Below are 23,373 nucleotides of genomic sequence, written 5' to 3' on the forward strand. Positions count from 1 at the left end.
TAAAAAAACATTTCGAGTTTTTTGCTGTGCAAATAGCTAAGACTGTGTACTATTAATATTTATTCAGGAAATTTTGATAACGCATTATCGAACCCAGGGCCGGATTAAGATTTATAAGGCCCGGGGCTAAAACAATGAGGAAGGAATTTGAAAACCCGGAAAAATTCACAAAATAATATCAATACGTTAGATTTGTGGTATCAACATATCAAAAAATACAGAATGATTTCCAAATGATGGAGCCCTCTTGGACCTGGGACCCGGGGCTATAGCTTCATCCGGCCCTGATCGAACCATTACTTAAAAAACAGACGTTGTTCGAAATATCCAAAGTAGTTTTCATTTACGTGAGACATTTCTGATTTTTTTTTGTTTTTTTGAATTTATATTTTATATTGAAATAGTTGCTTGATGCATTTTAAAGTTGTTAATATGTAGTATTAATGTAGTATATATACATAGTAAGTTTTCGGAAAAGTTTTAGCATAACGTAACATGGAAGTATGAAAGGAGAGTGTTAGCACTTGAAACGTAGAGAGAAGCCTGAAGTATGATTAACTTATGGTAGAATATAACAGGGCGTATTACGAGTAGTCTTGATCAAGTGTATGTATAGATGACATATTATAATAACACATTTAACGAGTTTTCAAGTTAAAAATAGTTAAGTCTTAATGAGTTTCAGTAATAGTGTAATAATTAATGAAGCAAATCCTAGCAGGTATGAAGCGCGTGCACAGCACATGGGTGGCCAAACTAAGGGTCGGTCACATTTAATTATAACAATCAGCTATTTTTTGAAAGAAGAAAAATGAAACGTTAGTGCTCAGTTGTGTTGTTCATGGCAGAGCCGGCAATGCAGCATAAAAAATTGAAATTTCTATATAAAAAAAACTAAGGGCCATATTTTTGACACAAGTATGTTTGGTTCTTGTGTGCGGCGCGGCGGCTTATCTATATAGTCTTTAGGATGTCAGTTGGAACGGCGACAAAAAGGAAAGGAGGTACCAGCGGCGAAACCTTTTTAAAAAACGTGCTGACTATAGACTATATTACATATATCACAGTCAGCACACGGCTCGCAGGTAATGGTCAAAAGAATAAAAGAAACTTTATTTTAGTGGTTTTCTTTATAGATAAGAAATATATTGTTTCGACAAATTTAAAGGGATGCGGCATCGGAATTTTTTTTGCTACTTCACCACCACTATATATAGAACATTTTCATTTCAAAATGTTCATTTAATTTCGAATCAACATACAATAAGACTGGACATAAATACAAGCAAGTGTAAGTTAATATTGGAAATTAGTGACAAGGTGTTGCTGTTGAGTATCGTTTAAATCAGAACTGTAGTAAGTACCAAAGCTCTTAGCTAGATTTATGAATAAATGAAATGTTGTACAGGGTGTTTTCTAATTAGATAAAAAATGGGCATATTTTTAAACTAATTTTGTCGCGATGATTCGTTTTGAAAATAAGTACAGAATGTTTGTGAAAATTCATTTATTTTCCATTCTTTCAAAATTCGTTAGCACAAAATATAATTTTCATACAAAATTATAGGTTACCAACAGGGGGAGTCAACCATCAACATCCACCAGTATTATAGTCTATTTCAGAAAGGTATAAAGCAATAAAATGGGGAATTCCGTCCAGTTCGGCTATAGGGATTACTTAGGTAGTAGATTATACAGTTGTGCGTTTAACAGGTACCGTTTAACCTTCTCCCAGTACCTCTGCCTAATTCCAACCCTATTTCAGATTCGGCTTAACCATGCGCCGTAAGGGCAATGGTGCCTTATCCAAAATTTTTAGACTTTTATAAGTATATTTGTTTAGTTTAACGCTTCAGTATTTGCTGTTAAGCCGTAAATAGTGTTCACAGTATTATAAAATTAATAATAAAATGGCGACATTTACACCAACGAAAAGATGTTCCAATAATTCTCCACTATCAATGAATGAGAAACTTATTATTTTAAATGTATACGATTGCATAAAATACGATTACCCGAAATTTACTGTACAAGAAACGATGTTCCCGAATGACTGGAGTTGGAAAGTCCACCATTTTTAAATTATTGCGGGGGAGAAAGATAACAGGCCAAGTGGGACCTCCCAAGAAAAGTACAGGCAGACCAGTAAAAGTCCTTGATGAAGACACCAAAAGTGTAATTCGAAGAAAAGTTCACTAATTTATTTTAAAAAATCAATACCCACCCTAGATAAGATTTTAATATAGGATGACCAGGATAACAGTATTCCGTTGATAACTAAAAAACTTTTATGGACCATTTTCAGAACTATGCATTTTGCCTGGGTAAAGCATAACCGTAAAGCACTTTTACTGGAGAGCGATGAAATTGTTTGCTGGCGACGAAAATACTTAAGAAGTATGAAGCAGTACAGAACAGAACAGAAGAAAATCTTTTATATTGATGAGACGTGGATTAATGAAGGTTATACAGTACCAAAAATGTGGCAAGACAAAAATATAACCAGTGCTCGCAAAGCTTTCATGGAAGGCCTGTCAACGGTGCCTTCAGGTAAAGGGAAAAGACTAATAATCTTCCATATTGGAAGCGAAGAGAGATTTTTAAAAGAAGGTTTGCTAACCTTTCAGTCGTGCCATACGGGAGATTACCACGAGGACATGGATTCGGATGTTTTTTAAGACTATTTTGCTGAAATGATAAAATATCTTCCGACTAATTCAGAATATGTATGAATATTCGTGAAAGTATCTTGATTTTTTATATTTTTCCCCCAAAGAAATCGATTTCTATGTGTAATGTGGCTACAGAAAAAGTTGACTGGGCTCCACCTGGAGGAGATGTTATGTACTCTGTTCACTTTGTTGAGTATTGTTTTCTTTAATACTTCTAGGTTCATACCATGAAAATAATTCAGGTGTAGTAAAATAACTATTATATTGTCACTAGTGCACTAATAGCTTATTTTCTGATTTAATAAATACAAAGTATTTTTTTTATCTTTATCATTTGAAAATTTTTATTAATTTCTCTAAATTATCAAAATATCACTCAAATTTAAGTAGAGGAAATAAACAAAAATTCTATATCAGACACTACAAAATTTTTTAGTTGTTGATTTTTTTTATTTAGTTAGAAAGTTAATAAATTCATGATATAAAGAACTATTTCTGAAGAAAAAAATATAGATAGATAGATAAGAAAAATTCTTAACCTACTATAGAACCAAACAAAATTTCAATGTCAAAATATTTTATTACCCAAAATATTCTCCTCTTAATTGGATACATTTATTACAGCGAACCTGCAACGTCTCTAGACATATCAAAAAATAATGTTTCTTCTTGCTTTGCAAACCAGACCTCCACAGCTCTTATTACCTCCTCGTTCTAGTGTGTGTGTTCTAGTAATTCAAACCCTAAATCACGAATTTTTTGCATGGCGACATGAGATTCGTGTGCAGGGGCGTTGTCCTGCAAAAACAAAACACCTTTGGATAGCTTTCACGCGTCTTTTCTCTTTAATTTTTTCCCGTAGAGTGGTCAGTAATGCCGAATAGTAATCTCCAGTTATTGTTCTACCATTATCCAAAAAATCAATCATGATTTTTGCTTTGTTTCTGGATCGTAGAATTGCACCCAAGTCTCATCCAAAGTAATAATTCGGTTTAAGAAGTCTACATCGTTTTCAAATCGAGTACAAATCGAACGCGATGCTTATAACCTTGCACGCTTTTGGTCAACCTTTAAACATTTGAAAATCCATTTTGCAGCAATTTTTCTCATGTCTTGATTGACGTTAACTATATGATAAAAGCGTTCGTATGAAATATACCTTTTTAAATACAGTTACTTGATGATGGCTCGATACTCCAATTTTTCGATTTTCACAATTTCGGTGCACATCTTTTTTCTTTTAATTTAAATAAGTTATTGTTCGTTGCTATGATAACACAATATTTTGTTTATGCATGGAGTTGGTCTAGGCTAACTAAATATCAATACATCCTCGTAAACTGCATTCTATTGTAAAACGAACTAATTTTAAAGAATCATAGAGACTGATATGCGATAAGTTAATTATTTCAAATTTATTTAATCTATAATATAATGTGAATCATGTTTTGATCTATCGATAAAAATTAAACAAATCAATATTATTTTTATTTTCAATAAATCTAACGCTATTGTTACTAATTTCTATATTTATGGGTAGAGTCCATCTTCGATAAGAGAGGGAATATCAGTCATAAACTAGGCATAGACGAAAAAGATTTTCGAACGAACTAGTTTTCCGCCGATTAGTTCTTTCAAATTTTCTGCCCGTTATAACGCAACGACAGTCTAGATTCGTAGAGTATCAGATCAGTATAAAGTGGATAAAAGAAGTAATAACCGATGTAATACTCATTTTTATCCTCGCGAAGTTTTTGAAGTAAGAACATGTGTCCATATTGATTCCTTCCTTGTGCCCATTTTTTCACCCATTTTGTTCTACGTTTATTTTCATTCATTTCTAGTATGTCTACCATGCACAAAACGAGTAGTGTCACTTTTGTTTCTCCACTTTCAATACCACTGTCGTTCGATATGTTCTTCGGTCGGTCAGGATTATAACCAAGTATAAGATATCTGATCCGATCCAAATCTTTAGAAATCCGACAGATTTCACCATTAACTAACGTATCCCACATATCAGATTTGGCAGTCCGAAGTACGACTTGATGTTTATGTTGGTGGGGTAATGACGGTTTTGGTTCGTGACGTGTCAGATGTGTAAGATGGAAAGACAGATCTGGACGAAAATCCCCTCCATGTAAGTCTAGTTATTATCAATAAAGTCTATAGTATTGCTATTTGTATCAACATCGCAACATTCTAAATGTTTATGGATGTACTTTATTGAACCAAGAAAATTTCACCATGAGTATTTGGGTACGAAATTTACCTAAGAATTGAGGTTGAGTAATGATGTAATCGACTGGAAAAATTATTTGAGGGAAATTTTTGATCAGATATTGTTGCAAGAATCCAAAATTCGGAAATATTGAAAATACAATGAAGAAAGTACGAACTAAGACGCGTTATGACAGCTGTTTAACCAGAAGGTAGTTAAAACAAGGTTTGTTATATTTTAGCGTCGCATTTATGGTTCAACAATCGTCACAACGCGTCTTAGTTTGTCTAGAGAGGAATGTTTTTAGTATGCCGTACCCAAATGGAAAAAAGAAACATTGTCACTGCATAGAATCAATCCAAAACTACTATAATGTCTGATATGTGGGAGATTCCGAGAGATATACCGAGATTCTAAAATAAATTTTATACACAATTACAGCGCAAACTTCGTGGATACGGGAACTATAGGCAAAAAGATGAAAGTACATTTTTTGATACAAATGTCGAGGAGTATTAAAATGTAAAAAATTATGATATAAAAATCTTTTTTCCAAAAAGGAATTTTTTCATGGAATTATTACGTGGATCCAGGCATTTTCGGAGTATTATTATTTTTGAGTAGGGGGCTAGATCAGAAATTTGAGTTTTGAAAATTACTAAACGTTTCTATAGCAAACTTGGAATCAAGTATAATTATTTTTACCACAGCATAAAATTCATCAAATAACATCAAATAATATTTTATTTAGAGAAAGAAACATTTTTTTCTAATGTAATCTAGCGCAGATGGAACAGATGATACAGAAATAGAATAAATACAGAATAAACAGAGCAAGAACAATAACTAAATCACTAAATGGAACACAATAGAAAAGCAAATGAACTTGAAACATACAATTATTGACGAAAAGCAGTTGATTTGGTACGGCCACGTGCAGAGGATGGGGGAGGAGAGATTGCCAAAACAAAATAATGGAATTAATCCCACAGAAGAACAGAAAGATAGGAAAACCAATATTATCATGGATGCATGGAATGAAAAAATCAATGAGTTTACGAAATATAAACGATAAAAATTGCTCTAGAGGAAAAAAGAGGCAATTATGCATCAGACAACGTCGTAGGACATTTTGAACTCGAATTTATTTATAATATAGCGCAGCAGTAGTGACAGAGATAAAACGAACAAAACTCAAGCTAGAAATTCATAAACTGAACAAAATGGCACCAATATTGTTTGCAAAAGATAAAGGTTATCGCTATAGCACCCTCACACGCTCTACTCACGCCAAAATAATGTAATATGAAATTTTGGCTTACGATTGAATAATTTTATTCCATCGAATTGTCAATATTTTCTTAGTAATTTATAGAGTATGTAGTTGTAGATAAGATATATCATATGTTTTCTTTTCAAAACGCCCCTGGCTCTCACATTCCTATATAAAGTTTGGTGGGCAATCATTTGAGCTTAGGTTCATAAGTATTGTATTCATTATTTTCAATGTATATTATCATATTCGTTTATCATAAAATTTAATTAAAAAAAATTTGCATAAATATATGTGAATGAATAATACAATTTTTTATCAATATTTTGAATTACTAAATCTTTTCTTTCTCCTTGAAATGTAGTTTTGCGAAAAAATTTTTGACCTGAATATCATTAATTATATTACTTTTAAACAACTTTTAAATAATTATAATGAATTATGTATGGTATTGAAAATATTAGTAAATTTTATTTAATGAAAACTCGTGGCAGTTGATAGTAGTTCTAATGAGATTGTTTCTTCGTCTATCTAGTATAACAGATATACTTAGTTGAAGAAAAACATAATTTTTGTGTCCCCTTATATTTTTTGACGATATATTACTATTCACTTTTGATCGATTGAGGTTAACAATCACTATTGTGTAATAGTATTTCTTCAATTATTTTTAATCAGTTTATTTATTTTTTATAATAGTAGATTATCTAACAATAATAATAGCATATTCGACATCAAAAAACTGTATAAATTTTTAATAACCTAGTTCAAAAATACAACAGGTAAAAATTTAAACATAACTTCATTATTATTGTTGTTATACGTGAATAGTTTCTTTAAGTGGCATGGCAGCATTGGATAACTTTGGTTGGTTTCAAGTCGAATGAAAGTGGCATCGGAAACTTGCAGCACTATTGTTTCAAATGATTACTTTTGCTGCAATACCTTTAAAAATACTTCTTCTTCTTCCGTGGATTAGGCGTAGTCGCCTGCTTTATCTTCGACATTCTTGCCTCCTATCCTGTTTCAAAGTTGTCGGTACACCTTTTTCTGGGTCGGCCGGTACTCCTTCGACCCAATGAGGATTTATCGCGCACTATCTTGACCAGTATGTTATTGGTTTTTGCCGATTCTGGCCGTGTCTCTGCGGTGTAGATCATTATGGGTCTTACCGTGGTTTTGTATATTCTCGATTTGGTTTCTTTTCCGATATGTTTATTTCGCCAAATGGTTTCGTTCAAACAAGCTGCTATTCTTAAGGCTTTAGTTATTTGCTTTCTTACTTCAATCTCTACGTCTCCAAATCCAGAAATCTCGATTCCTAGGTATTTAAATTTCATTATTTGGTGAATTATCTGGTCGTCTACGACTAGCTCAAATCTTATCGGAGTTTTGGATGTGGTCATACACTTTGTTTTGGACGCAGATATTATCATATTGAAAGATTTAGCAGTCCAGTTAAACATATGTAAAAGCCTTAGAAGATCATCCTCATTTTTTGCAACTAGAACAGCATCATCAGCATAACATAATATTGTAATATTTCGATCCCCCATGTTTTTCATCAAGTCATAAGGGATTTGTTTATCGTATAGAGGATGTACTACTTCTTTTAGATGTACTCGATCGAAGGCTTTCTGTAGATCTATAAAGTACATAAATGCTGGTCCCCTCTACTCAATCGATTTTTCAGTGATCTGCCCGATGACGAATATCGCATCTGTGCACGACCTTCCCGATCTAAATCCCTGTTGCTCATCTGTTAACATGATAAGACTGTTCATTTTGTTTGTGATGACTTTTGTTGTAAATTTCAGAGTGGTACCCAGTAAATTGATTCCTCCATAATTAGATGGTATTTTTTTTTGAACACGAGAATCGTAGTACTCGTTGTCCAATCGTCTGGGATTTTTTGATGTGACGAATTTATTAATGAGATTTGTTAGTTGCTTGGCAAGTCTTTCTCACCCGTATTTGAGTAGTTCGTTAGTTATGCCATCTTGACCTGGGCATTTTCTGTTTTTGAGATGTTTGATAGCCTCTATCAATTCAAACTGTAGATCTTCGTCTGTAGTTATTTCAGAAGTGCTTAGTTCGTTTCTATTTTCGTCTTCATTCCCGTACAGTTTTTGGAGGTACTCGACCCATGTTTCCTTTTGTATTTAGTTTGTCTCGAAGAGCTCATTGACTTATTTTCTTTGTCTCTTTATCATTCGCCATATCTGTTTCTGGAGGACGTAAAATAATCGTTCTCCATCTGTTTGAAAAATTGTTCCCAATATTTGTTCTTGATTTCTCTTACTAATGTTATTGTTTCATTACGTACTCTTTTGTAATCTTCGTAAGAAATCAGGATTTTTGACGTTCTGTATTTCAGGTAGACTTCTTTCTTTTCTTGACATTTAGCTCGCACTTCCTTATAGAATCATGGTGTTTTAGTTCTTTTCTTATTTGTATAATATACTGTCCTGGATTCAAGTGCCTCCGATGCCGCTTGTTTGATATTTGTTTCTATGTTTTTCCAACTGGTGTTCACGCTTTTCTCTGCCTCGATTGAGTTAATGTTGTTTTTATCTTTTTTGGTAGAGCCTTCTGGTGGAAGGTTCAATATTGGTTTTTCATACTCTCTGTTTTAATTTCCTTTCTTTAAGTTTATTTACTTTCATTCTTATTTTTCCCAGTAGCAGACTATGTTCACTGCCCACGTTAGCCGAATGCAAAGTTTTTATGTCCAGTATTTGCATCGGGTGTATATTTATATTTGTTACTACGAGGATTTATTCATATCTAGTTAGCCTAGACCAGTTCCATGCATAAACAAAATATTGCGTTACCATAGCAACGAACAATAACTTATTAGAAGTGTCAGTGTAAAGTTTGATGACAAAAAAGTAAACCAGAGTTACGCAATAAATTAAAAGAAAAAAGATGTCCACCGAAATTGTGGAAATCGAAAAATTGGAGTATCGAGCCATCAAGTACCTGTATTTAAAAGGGTTAAGAGGTAAGCAGATTCACGAATATATGCTTAATATCCTTGTTAATCAATGTCCTTCGTATGCGACCGTGAAAAATGGATCACCAGATGTTTGAATGTTGACCAAAAACGTGCAAGTGTAGAAGCATCGCGTTCGATCTGTGCTCGATTTATAGACACAAAGTAACAATCGGTGGTTAGGTTCTTCAAGACCTAAGAAGTTTCGTGTCCAAAAGCCTGCTGGAAAAGTTCTTGCTTCAGATTTTTGGGATTGCTATGAAGTAATTTTTATTAATTTTTTGGATAAAGGTAGAACAATAACTCGCGATTACTATTCGATATTACTGACCACTTTACGGAAAAGACGCGAAAAGCTATCCAAAGGTGTTTTGTTTTTGCAGGACAACGCCCCTACACACAAATATGATGTTGCCATGCAAAAAATTCGTGATTTGGGGTTTGAATTATTACAACTCCCCCCTTATTCACCAGATTTGGCTCCGTCTGACTATCATCTCTTTCCTCAACTGATAAAAAGTTTAAGAGGTCGTAAATTTTCTTCCAACAAGGAGGTAATAAAAGCTGTGGAGGTCTGGTTTGCAGAGCAAGAAGAAACATTTTTTTTGAAAGGTCTAGACGTAGCAGAATCGCTGTAATAAATGTATCCAATTAAGAGGAGAATATGTCGAGTATTAAAATATTTTGACATTGTAATTTTGTTTGGTTCTAGTCTAGTCGATTGTTGATTTATAGCACTTGGTATTTAGAAATGTGGTTTTGTGAAGTTCTTTATGGTTGTAGAAAGTGTTGTTTATTCTGAGTTCGTTAATGGCGCACAAGTTAATTTTACACATAATTTTCGTAATTTTGTAGACTCTTCTCATAGCGAACCTTCTTAGAAGATTGCCGCCTTTGCTTTGCACTATGTGGTAACATATTCTCTCAGTTCGTCATCATCGTTGAAGTGTTTATAAGTAAGAAAATATTTTAAGATATTTAAGTCGCTAAGTGCGAGGTCAGAGCTGTACGAAGGATGATGAAAAATAAAGCTAATAGAAATAGAAACGGAGCTTACATTGTTGATATACCCCTTATATGAACGTGGGGAATAGTTGAAAGAATGAGTAATGAAAATTTATGCTAATTGTTACAAGTAGCAGTTGATTATTTCATAAGTAAACATCTTTAAGGAAATTGGTGTCGTCAAAAAGAAGAAACTGGTACTTTTGCTACAAACGCAGTTTCTGGATTATTTTATACATGAAAATGTGGTAGCAAACAACTGAATTTTCAAGTAAAACAAACTCCATGCGTCCACTATTTATATAAGAATATGTTACAAATAATGTTTTAGCAAAACTCAGGTATGTCAGACACATTTATGATACTGAAGGCTCTACAAAGCATGAATAGTAAATCAAATATGTTCCTTTGCTGTCAACGTGGACAAACTTGGAGCGTCTCAACACTGACAGGACCCAAACCTGCATTTGGGATTCCTTACTTGTGGATTATTGAGCTTTGAACTTGACTCTTTTATAGATAAGGAAAACCCTTCATACTTACTGTAGTTAAGAAGACAAGAAACAAAAACTCCGGTATATCCAATATCACAAGGCACACGGAAGTTTGTGGTCACAAATAGGGTCTCCTATTCTGTGTAATTGAGGAGGAAACTTCCATAAACCTCTTCCGCATCTGTCAAGGTCCCATCATGTAAAGTAGTGAACATTAGAAATATTTTTGTATGTATGACATGTATCTCATTGTTCACTGTTTATAGAATAATACGTCAAACAAACAGTGTAGCGACACTGAATGATTTACAAACTATGACCAATAAATCATATCTATTCCTTCAATTTTACAGTGCACTCAATGAGCTCAATGACGACCTTGGCAAGCTTGGAGTCACGCAACAACTGACCCGAATCTGTAGTTGAGAACTTTGAGCTTAGAGAAAAATCTTTAGACACCTTCTTAGGTGAGGAAAGCAGTCTTCAGACTGAGAGGCGAAAATATTGCAGTTAAGAAGACAAGAGGCAAATACTCTCGAAGACCGGTTATTAGAGATACAACATAGACCTATTCTGTGAAATAAAGGAAGAAACCGCAACTGACAAGTTCTCGTCTAAACACCATAGAATTTTCCCTAGTGGAAAATACTTGTTTCAAAGCCGGAGAATATTTCAATTATAGGAACCTGCATCGAGCGGAACTAGGGTGTAGTATTAGAATAGTAATGTTAGAAATATTAAACGTTTGTTCTAAGCCGTAAGTATAACTGGTATGTTAGCCTTCTCTACATATACTTTTATGGCAAAAATAACGTTTTGATGATACTCCAGTACTATATACACATTAACGAGGACGAAAACTGCACATATAGCATAAAATACGGAGAATTATTTCATCAGACAAGTGATAAAACAAATATTTAACGAAATTTGAATCATTCGCATTTTATGTTGATGGTAAAGTCTAGTTTGTTTCTAAATTATTCATAGTATTCACAACAAAAACAACAATAATTCGTTTCTAAATAATATTTCAAACATTCAAGAATAGTTTATTTATGTGTGGAAATAGACAATTATCATAGAAACTGCCAAATGCCTAGCGTACTTTTCTAAAATTTCTAAAACAACTTATTAACTTTAATGCATGCAGTTTTCAAATTACTAACTAACATATTGTTTACGTATTAGATACATTTTATTAAAGTATCCATAATTAATTTTCATAATAATCTAGGTTATGGATACGATATTATGAATCGTTTTCAAAATGTTTTTTTTTTTGAAAATGATATTTCACTTAGATCCAAATTATCTTTTTCGTTGAATTGGTTGTAGAGGAGCGAATCACTGGTCTTTTCGATCTCCAGAACTAGGATCATATGATTTTTTTTTAGCTTAAGTGTGTTGTATTTATTTTACATATTTATTTTTTCATTTTTCTCAATAAACAGATTATCTAAGAAAATAAGTCAACATAATGTTATTTAAATTTCTATTGAATTTTGTCGCCTTTAGAATCTCTATGTAGGAATTCATTACTAATAAATTTTCAAATACAGTTTACTGAGGATTAAAAATGGCTCTCAATATTCGCCTGCCATCTTTAGTACATTCATGATACCACTATTTTATACTTTTCTTTATACTAAAATTTTATTTTTATCACCTTATTTTTATTGTTTTAATACTTTTTTTAGAAATGAGTCAAGATTTTCTTCTAGAGAAAATCGATAAAATTTCCAAACAGTTTATTTGTAAAGTTCCCTTAACACATTTCGACTGGCAGGTAAGTTTTTGCCACAACAAATTTCTAACCTCAAAATTAAAATTTTATTTCTTTTTATAGAACATTTTCGATTCGTTTTTAACAGAAAATATACAAGAATACCTTTTAAATAAGACAGTGAACTCTGAAATAGTATTAAAATTTCCTCTGCAAATAAGTTATCAAAAATCGTTTTTAAAGCACATTTTAACTGTATTAGAAAGTGAAACAAACTTAGAGGAACCTGTAATACATGATGATATATATTCAGCGTACGGTCGTTTGGTGGCGACACAGGATACATTTCGAGAAAATTACAAACATTATTTACTGTGTAATGAGAACAAGGTTATTACCTTGAAGGAAAGTAATAGTTTGATATCAGATGGTACAACCGGTCTAAGAACCTGGCAGGTAAAGATTACATGACTCATATAATGTTGTAGAATAATACCTGATGTCCCAAAAATATAGTAAAATAAAATTTATTCCTTTGACCTATGAAAACATAACGTACACCAAGAAGAAATTAATAATAGGTATTTAATAATTATAATTATTGGTGTTCTCAATTTTAGGCATCTTTGGCTTTATCAGAATGGATAATACTAAACAAAAATGTCTTTGACGATAAAAATGTTTTGGAGCTGGGTTCAGGTGTAGGTTTAACAGGATTAGTTTTAAAAAAAGTTTGTTCGGTGAATAATATTTATCTCACAGATTGTCACGAAGCAGTGCTGAGTACGTTGGTTGAGAACGTGAAGTTAAACTTACTCAATAATGGCAACGAAGATAACGTCTATTACCAAAAACCATATAAACGATCACAAAGCAGGCAAGTTGTCAATAATTAGATACGGTAATCCCAATATGTGTAAAAATCTAGTTTCCAGGCTAGTTACTCAATCTAGCCGACAAGGTTCGTTGTTTATTTTTTTAAACTCCCAATTTGGCAAACTTTTTTGAACGTATGTCTGTAAAGAACCCACACATACTTATACTCTTTGATAGTAAATCTATTTTCACTTGTTCTATTACGAGGGCTGCTGCTAAAGTTTAGAGATATGACAACACTGATCTTGGTAAAAATATAAATAAAATGGAAATAAATCGCAAACATATTCGTGTGATGATTTTCTATGACTTTCGGTATATCAATGCAATGCGTAAACTGATACTACAAGATAGTCATGTGACATACCGTGAGATTGAAGCATACTTGGGCATTAGTTTCACACGCATACATTCATATCGCATAATTTGATAATCTCAAAAAAGCTCGTATCGATTGGTGCAAAAGAATTCTGAAAATATTCAATCGCGGTGCTTCAAAAGACGTCGATAAGATCGTTACAGGCCACGAATCATGGGTCTATGCATATGAACCCGTAATTAAACAACAATCGTCTGTATGGGTCTTTCAAAACAAACCAAATCTAACAAAAGTTGTTTGCGCACAAAGCACTTCGAAGCAAAAGGTCGCCTGTTTGTACGGAATAACCGGACATGACACCAACGTTCTATTAGAGCAACGTAGACCGGTCAATGGAGAAACCAATCGCAGAAGATGAATCATTCTCCTCCACGACAATGCGAGCTCTCCCTCATCAGTTCAAACAAAAACGTTTTTGAACAGTGAATAAATCGAATTGATGAGTCATTCACCATACAGTCTTTGTTTGACAGATCAAAAATAAATTGATCTACATCTACAGTTGTAGATGTAGATCAATCTACATTGATTTTCTACATCTTAAGACGTGGTTGACGCGTTCAAATCACATGTTATGGAGGTACCTCAATCGGAATATAATTATAAACGGTTTTATTTGTCTATCTCACAACTTGAGTAGCAACCCTTTTAATAATTATAATAGAATTTTACCCATTTACCCTTAAGTGAGAATAGATAAAGTATACTACTCTACTTAAGATGAACCCTTTCAAGATAATGAAAAACTTGAAGCATAATTTTTTGTTGCTCATTCATTCCTGACATATCGACTTTGAAAGCTGTGTGATACAATTAATAACTCAATTCACCAACTCAATTTAATAATTTAAAGTTACAAATAGTTACACTAATCTGACTAGCGTACTAGACGAATATCAGTTGAATAAACAAAATATTAATTTTACAGGCTTCTTTATATATTAGTTCTTGTCTTATACCATGATAATTATAAAATTAGATAAATATATTTATGTTTCATTATTGTCACATTAATAATAATTAACTGAAGATGATACTTCAATGGGGTTGAGGTGGAATCTACAAAACTTACAGACAGAGTAAACATATTCAAAATTTATAGCAAGATAAGTTAAAGAAGTTAAAGAGTTCATAATAATAAATAAGTAATTGATGATGATGCGCCACTGTGAAGAGGGTTGTTTTGGATAACTTAACTATACCATCTAGTGTTTTTTAAATAGCTATTTAGGCATTTAATTCGTAAACATGAGAATTTCTATATCAAAATCCTAATAAAAAATTAGTATTTTTTTATCTAAACCGCAATCGGTTTTCTTAATCATTTTATGACAAAAATTGGTGTCGTATACGACTGTAATACAATTTTTAAAGAATTACAGCTTTTATTGTTTTATCCACGAATCACTTGAGCAAAATTTGAAGGAATTTAGTTCTCACAATACTAACTGACAATCACTATACCAACGCTCACAATTACACAGTTATATTATCATGTGACGTGCATTTCCATAACCAAAGGGAACAGTTTATCTTCTGTTTGGAGTCTTTTCTGGAAGGCTTCTTTTGGAATGGCTTCTATCTACTTTGTTGCGGCGATTTGTACGCAACATGTGAAGCAGCGCTTTTTCTTGATAAGAAGATATGCGTTTGAACAATTTTTAGGTCTATTTGTTCGCATACCGTTCCGATAACGTTTCGATATCACCCTGACCGGTTTTATCAAACAAATTCACGTTTTTAACTGACTCATTCCATACTTTCAAACCGCGAATTACAGTTTTTCACGATCAAACTTTTTTAAAAAAAAAAACAAATAACTTTATTAATAGAATATTAACTGAACAAAAGTATCAAAATCTACACCAAAAATCTTCACCAAAATCGTAGTCTAAATCTAAGATACAAGTCAGAGGATATATTGAAAAATTCTTAGCCTACTATAGAACCAAACAAAATTTCAATGTTCAAATATTTTATTACTCAACATATTCTCCTCTTAATTGGATACATTTATTACAGCGAACCTGCAATGTCTATAGACCTTTCAAAAAAAAATGTTTCTTCTTGCTCTGCAAACCAGACCTCGTTGGAAGAAAATTTACGACCTTTTAAACCTTTTTCAGTTGAGGAAAGAGATGATAGTCGGACGGATCCAAATTTGGTGAATAATGGAGGTGTTCTAGTAATTCAAACACGAAACACCTTTGGATAGCTTTCCGCGTCTTTTCTCTTTAATTTTTTCCCGGAGAGTGGTCAGTAATGTCGAGTAGTAATCTCCAGTTATTGTACTACCCTTATCTAAAAAATCAATCATGATTACTCCAAGGCAACACCAAAAAACTGAAGAACAACAAGAACTTTTCCAGCAGATTTTTGGACACGAAATTTCTTAGATCTTGGAGAACCAGAGTGTCGCCATTTCATCGATTGTTGCTTTGTTTCTGGATCGTAGAAATGTACTCAAGTCTCATCCATAGTAATAATTCGGTTTAAGAAGTCTACATCGTTTTCATAACGAGCACAGATTGAACGTGATGTTTCTACCCTTGCACCATTTTTCAGCAATTTTTCTCATGTCCAAATTGACGTGAACTATATGATGAATGCTTTCGTATGAAATATTCACTGCCTCAGATATCCGTTTTAGTCCTATTCGATGGTCTGATAAAATCATGTCATGAACTGCATCGATATTTTCGAAGACTGACACAGAAACTGGCCTTCCCGATCGGTCATCATCTTCAATGGAGAATTTACCTCTTTTGAAGCTTGCAGTCCAATTTTTCACGGTCGCATACGAAGGACATTGATCACCAAGGGTATTAAGCATATCTTCGTGAATCTGATTACCTCTTAACCCTTTTAAATACAGGTACTTGATGATGGCTCGATACTCCAATTTTTCGATTTTCACAATTTCGGTGGACATCTTTTTTCTTTTAATTTATTGCGTAACTCTGGTTTACTTTTTTGACATCAAACTTTATAGTGACACTTCTAATAAGTTATTGTTCGTTGCTATGGTAACGCAATATTTTATTTATGCATGGAACTGGTCTAGGCTAATTAAATATCAATACATCCTCGTATATATAATAAAATAAATGTTTACAATTGATCATTTTATAAAAGGTCAACAGTTTCCAGGTCCATAACTCGCGCATTTCACTTGCAAATAGTAAAATGTTACTTTATTATGACTATAGGCATACTTGAACAATGAGCATTTTTTGTTCAAATACAAATTTAAACAAAACTGTTTTACGACAGACCCTGCAAACACGTTATTACCAATACGCGTTGAGTAGCAGACAGACAAGACGAAACGGATTAAATCTTGCTGATATTTGTCTCAACTCATGAGGCTGAGTATACTAGTTGGGACACATGGAAGTAACTGTTGCTATACGGGGGTATCATTTACGACCGTAGCTAGAATCAAATATGACCGTATTTGATTGAATAATAACGGGCATTCGGGCATATTATCAAAAAATTCACCTAATTGTATTGGAGAATCGTCGTATTTGGTTCGAAAGATAGAAAAGGCTACTCATTTATTCACTATTCACTTACTTGGGACCAAAAGCACATTCGAATGAACAATCGATGCTAGCAGCAAAATAAATCAGATTTTTTGTTTACATCATAACTGTAAATATAAAACTGGATTAACCACTATACTCTTGGTACTAAAAAATAGTCAAGGCATTAGATTGCAAAAGACTGAGCTTCTCCGAAAAAGACATAGACGGTTTCATCGGCTGAAAAACTGATGGCGACTGTTTTTTGGGATAGTCATGGGATTGTGTTCATCGACTATCGTCAAAAAGTAGAACGATAGCACGCCTCATTGCTTGATAAGGGAAAGGGAGAAATTGCAAAATAACCTCTTCGTTAAAGAGAAAGATTTTTATCATACGAGAATATTATTAGAAATACAACAACTCTTATTTGTAAAGGTTAAAAAAGTTTTAACCTTTAGCATCGTTTGAAAAAGTGTATAACCTTGAGAGAAGACTATATTGACGCTAGCCTAAACCAAGTTTTTTACCAGGAAATAAGTTATATTGAGTCAACCCTCAGATCATACAGTTACATAGACTAATAATCTCTTGTTCTCCCTAGCATAAAAGAACTGACAAAACATCTATTAAGACTAACGTTAACCGGTGGATATTTTAACAGTTTAACGCTGTTTACGCAATAGGACTCTTCGGAAACTGTGATCGGGCTAAGTCCATCAGGATCTGAATGTTTAGAAACTGACCTGAATCACATCCGTGTATATAATCTTTGAATCGCATATGTTATGATTCTTTCTAATCTGGTAGACCGATGGATAAATCCAACAGCTAACGGGTTGTTTTATTTGTCTATGGTTTTTTGAACTTTAAAATTCAGCTATTTAGGATTATTAAACATCTAGAATGTATTATACAACTAAATAAAGATCGTGGAAGAATTAACCCATAAAAAAGGATACACAATCAATAATTCTTGTAGATCATGACATTCGGAAACTGTGATTGATATCTCGTTCTGGGTTAGGATCCTCAATCAACTGATCGGGTTATAGTTTTCTAAGATTCTCAATGTAAATTCTCAAAATGAATAAGCTTTCTCGGTAGTTCTGAGGTTTGCGCTTTCAACAAAAGAAACACACTCTACGCCTATATTAGTATTATGTATATTGTAATCGTGTTTTTGTTTTAATAAATTTCAGATTTGTACATACTGACAATAATACTACCATACAAGTTTTGAATTTACCATGGGAGAAAGTTTCTTCAGATATTTGTGAAGAACTAGGAACAATACACAAAGTTATAGCGGCTGACATTATTTACGATGATTTTCTATTCGAACCACTAGTAACTACATTAAAATGTTTAAAAGAAAATTGTTCCGTCGAAGAATTTATATTTGCTTGTACAGAGAGAAATCCAGTAACTCTAGAGAAATTTTTAGAATTGATAAGTAAGTAGAATTTTGTATTAGATACTATGTTTTAGTAATTCTGGCATCGGCCGGTGAAGTCTTATATATTTTTTTATGTTTTTCGCTATAAAATGCTCATTGTACGTTCGTTTAACACTTTTTAGCTTTGACCAATATTACCAGTGTAATTTGCCCATTCAAAGATATTTCAAATTTAATTTGCTTCTTATTGTATAGAATTGACAAATGTCGTGAAATTTCCAGATAATTAACCGAATAAGAGTGCAGTTGCTATCTATAAATATATATATGTATATATATATATATGCTAAAGCAATGTACATACATAGCTTTTCAACCGAATTTATAAATTCGTCCAGAAAAGGGTAGCGGTATACTAACTCAAAATGAGCAGCAAGCTGAAGAAAGTGTATACGACTAATTTTGTAGAAATTCTGAAACGTCTTCTTTCAATCTTCCATTTTCCTTTGTCGTTATCCAGTTGGATACCGATCTCTTTATCTTATTTATTAAAGTGAATTATGGTTTGAATACAACAGTAAGAGACAGCAGTTAAAGTTCTTCCAATATCAATTGCAGTTTGTAAAAATCACTGCCGACATTTTTTTTTATCTACCATAGGCGTAGATACCTCATTTTATAAATTTATTATTTTTATAAATATTTTTTAAAATATGTATATCTTATGCTAGAAAGTATTCGTTAAAAGGCAATCGAATCATTATAAACTGAATATTAAATTATAAAACGTAAATAGACGAGTAAAATGTACCTGCTTGTAAGGGAGTTTAGTTTAAACAGGGAACCAGACGTGAACTGAGCCCTTTTTAAACCCCATTCGTGTTTTTTTCTCGAAAAAGAAATTTCAAAGCAAAAACCATAAAGGAAAATGAATTCTTTATAAATAAAACAAAATAAAAAAACTTTTCAATCACAAAGTATCTTTATAATATAAATAATAATGGTAGTCAGAATCGTCTGAGCTAGAGTCATCATTTGATTCAATAACGAAGGGTTGTAAAGAGAGTGATACCACATACTCATCTTCTTCTTTAATATATATATAATAATATATTATAATATGTTCAACACAGTTTTTCCAAAGCTCTTGGCGGTCTTCTGCTAGAACTTTCTTTGCGATAGTTCGGTTAAATATGGAATAGTCAGGAGGTAGTCTGAGAATAGTATGACCCTGTTCTTAACACAGCTTGACAATATAATGAATTTTCTCTAACTCTAGACCTTTAATAACAGTAAGCAATTCTTTGTTTGTTGAGCCTTTTTACGACGCTGACAGGAATAAGAATATTTTTTTCAGACATAAATGCTGAAATTTGGGCTTTGTTACTACTACTATTTAGTAACATAAGGAGCTGACACGAGTGGTAGAGTGGTAGGATATGTAGTCCATAACGATTACTGATTGTGGTAGAATATTAAGTAGAAGCTGTTCATTAAACCACTTTTCAAATAATTCTGCTGTTGTTTCTTCAGTTGTACCGATTTTAATTTTTTAGCAGATATTATTAAAGGTAAGAAACCGTCTTTGCTTCCAGCCTGTATTATTATAATGTGTATCCCTTGAAAACATCGCCCATTCAAACAGCAATTTATAATATTCTCAACACAACCGAAATTCACTATATCGTAAATGCGAACCATGTTTTATCTAGATAAATTATGTGTCTATTAGAACTTCGGTAGTCTTTTATCTGACGCAAATAATTCGGTTATTGCCATCCGTTTATTCAGTTTTTTATGACCACATGCTGACAGAACTTGACGCAATGTTTCTAAACTGGTATAATTTTATTCTGGATAATCTGCTAACTTTTGCTGTATTACTTCTAATATGGCAACCCTGTTCTCCTTATATAAACTATAAATCATCCTACGTATAAAATCTTGAGTAGCTTTGTCAATTGATTTCATTTTTTCTCTACATGTTTTTCTTTCTTAAACATTCGAATATATTTAAAATAATTTGCTGTGTTTGTATGTCTAAATCTTTATTATTAAATCCATACCTGTCTTTATTCTCACTACACGCCAATGCTTATCGTAAGCTGTCTTGCAGGAATATTTCGAAGAAATTGTGTACACACAGCTTCGGCCAATAGAAATGCATTTATGTTTATGATTCGATGTTTTCATTGGTAAACAGTGGAGATTATTAGTCCACGTGGATTGACGGTTTGTTAGATGTTTATCGAATTTTATACGGGGAGTAAACATTATTTTTCATCGCATAAATGTCTTCTGCAATTGATATAGAAAGAACTATACCGTGAAACATTGCACTGTGAACAAATCAGTTTAGTCGAAGCGTTAATTCGCATCATAGTTATTTTGATTTTCTTAACCGTAGAGTAACGTCGTGGACAACTTAAACTAAAAATCATGATTTCTGAAAGAATTATGTAAACGGTGAATGTTTATCGGGTGCTCCTTTTTTTGAATGGCTTAAACGTTTCAAAAATGACATAGAAAACGATTTTTTTCCGAATTACCGTTTAACATCAACGATAATATCGAACAAAATCGGTAATTGCTATAATTGTTGGTTAAGTAAGCGATTGCCGAATCTTTAGAAATTGATAGAAAATTGCAATGTCTTATCTCTGCCCTCCCTCCAGTTCCTTTGTGGTGTTTAGTAAGAAGTATGATTTGTACCAGTTTCCACTGTAATGGGAAGTGTGCCGTTAGGTGTTTTAAAGTTTTGAAATTCAATTATTCCAATATCCTAGCTGATATAAGATTATACTTTGGGGCTCCACGAGGATTTAGCTGTGCCCTGATAGAATTAGTGACTTGCTCATTGTAGTGGAAATTCGAACAGGTAATGGGATTATAAGAATTAAAATAATTTCAGCATCATTGAAAACTAAATCAGAAAATAAATAAACCATATATAAAAACTTTCAACTTTCAAATTCAGGCCTATTTAATAAGATCTAATAAATTTATAGAAAAGTGGGATGTATGAAGGCTTCATGAATCTTTATTTTTTAGAAAGTATTAACAGTACGTGGCCTATAATTTAAGATATATATGGCAAGGCAACAGCACGTGTAAGAATACACGAAAACAAGCAAGATTTTGGCATCGAAAGGGGTGTTCGAAAGGGAGATATTCTGTTGCCAAAGTTATTCATGGCGCTCTTGGGATATATGTTAAAAATAGTAAATTTTGAAGAAATGGGTTGAAGATAATCGACGAAAAGTTATATGACCAGCGATTCGCCGACAAAAAGCTGCGAAGAATATAGGAATCGGAATCGGAAACAGCAACAATACCAAATTTATGACCAATCTCATTATAAGCGAAAGCAAATAGCTAAATAGTACCTTTATAAAGCAAATCGGCTGGTATAAATATTTAGGGACTGTAATCCGCATTGGGAGTGTCCACTAGACCTGTGAAATAAAATGTAGAATTGTATTGACATGGGGTGAATTTGGGAAACTAAAGCATATCTTCCACTTAGATATCACAATATGCCTTAAGAAAAAGGTTATGAGTCAACGCGTATTGCCAGTATTCACTTACGGAGCAGAAACTTTCACGCTTGTGAAACTTACTATAAATAAAATACGCATTGAACAGAGAAAAATGAAAAGATCGATGCTGGGCCTTCCTCTTAGAAATAAAGCAACTGTTGCAAATAGCAGGTTTACTGATGCAATTGAGCATTACAAAGTTAAAATGGAGCTGGGTTGGTCACGTAGCTAGGTTTGCAGATGGATGCTGTGGAAAGAAGATTTTTGAATGGGAATATCGTTAAGACGTATACTGTAGTAGAAGACGTCTACCAACGAGATGGTCCGAAGATATTAAAATAATGAAAACAAACTAGATGAATGCTGCACACAGCAATGAACTCATTTGTGCTGAATGATTATAATGATGATTAGCATTGTTTAAACGTGTAGGTCAATGTTTTGTATTTTGTAACAAAACTATAAACATCACGGAAAAGTTAGAAAGTAATTATTGTTTCAGGTAAAACTTTTCACCATATACAAGAACTTTCAGTACCTTGTCAATCAAACTTTTTTTGGTCAGTGGATACGCCAATAAAGATATATTTGTTCAAGGACTAAATAATTAATTCTAATGGAAAATCGAACAGTATGCAATGTAATGTTATTTTCTTAATAAATATGTTTTGTCAGTCTACTATATATTAATTGATCCCGAAGTTAAATTGTTGATACAAGGCAACATAGTTAATATTTTAATGATTCAATTGAAAATAAACATTATAATCTATAAATATTATTTAGTTTATCTTAAGCTGGAATTTCTGGAACCGTTGACGATATTCATACTGTACACCAACACTCACAATTACACTGTTTGACGTGCGTTTCGATAACAAAGTTATCGTTTTCAGAGTCTGAAGGTAACTTGGTTTTAGAAACGCGCGTTTTTAATATTGTAAATGAACAACTACGAACAGTCCTACGCTGTCACTCGCTGCGTTTACAATTACTAAGATGTAATCCAGTGAGCTACCTATGGCTATCAAAATCTCTCGTACTCTCAATTTTAGATAGGCCACCACATTATGATGTTATGCCATTTTATTGGGTATAAATACATCAACTGGAAGTCCGAACGTTCAGCATCTTTCATACTTGTACGTCCACTATAGAATTCAGTAAAACTGAAATTCATAGTTTATTCATAAGTATTCCCAACCCAACAAATAAAATAGGTTGGGTAAATTATGGTCCACTGATAAGCTTCCATCTTTAAGAATGA

The 23,373-nt window shown here is 32.8% G+C and overlaps 1 protein-coding gene across 1 annotated transcript; it reads left to right on the forward strand.

Moving 5' to 3' along the window:
* Positions 1-12,268: 12,268 nt before the first annotated feature.
* Positions 12,269-22,783, forward strand: LOC130444059 (protein-lysine N-methyltransferase EEF2KMT). Its single transcript, XM_056779033.1, has 5 exons — positions 12,269-12,449; positions 12,510-12,842; positions 13,007-13,263; positions 18,371-18,624; positions 22,609-22,783. The coding sequence occupies exons 1-5, from the start codon at positions 12,363-12,365 to the stop codon at positions 22,707-22,709; spliced, it is 1,032 nt and encodes a 343-aa protein (XP_056635011.1). The 5' UTR covers positions 12,269-12,362; the 3' UTR covers positions 22,710-22,783.
* The last annotated feature ends 590 nt before the right edge of the window (positions 22,784-23,373 follow it).

Source organism: Diorhabda sublineata, chromosome 5, assembly GCF_026230105.1.
Source record: "Diorhabda sublineata isolate icDioSubl1.1 chromosome 5, icDioSubl1.1, whole genome shotgun sequence".
Lineage (NCBI taxonomy): Eukaryota > Metazoa > Arthropoda > Insecta > Coleoptera > Chrysomelidae > Diorhabda > Diorhabda sublineata.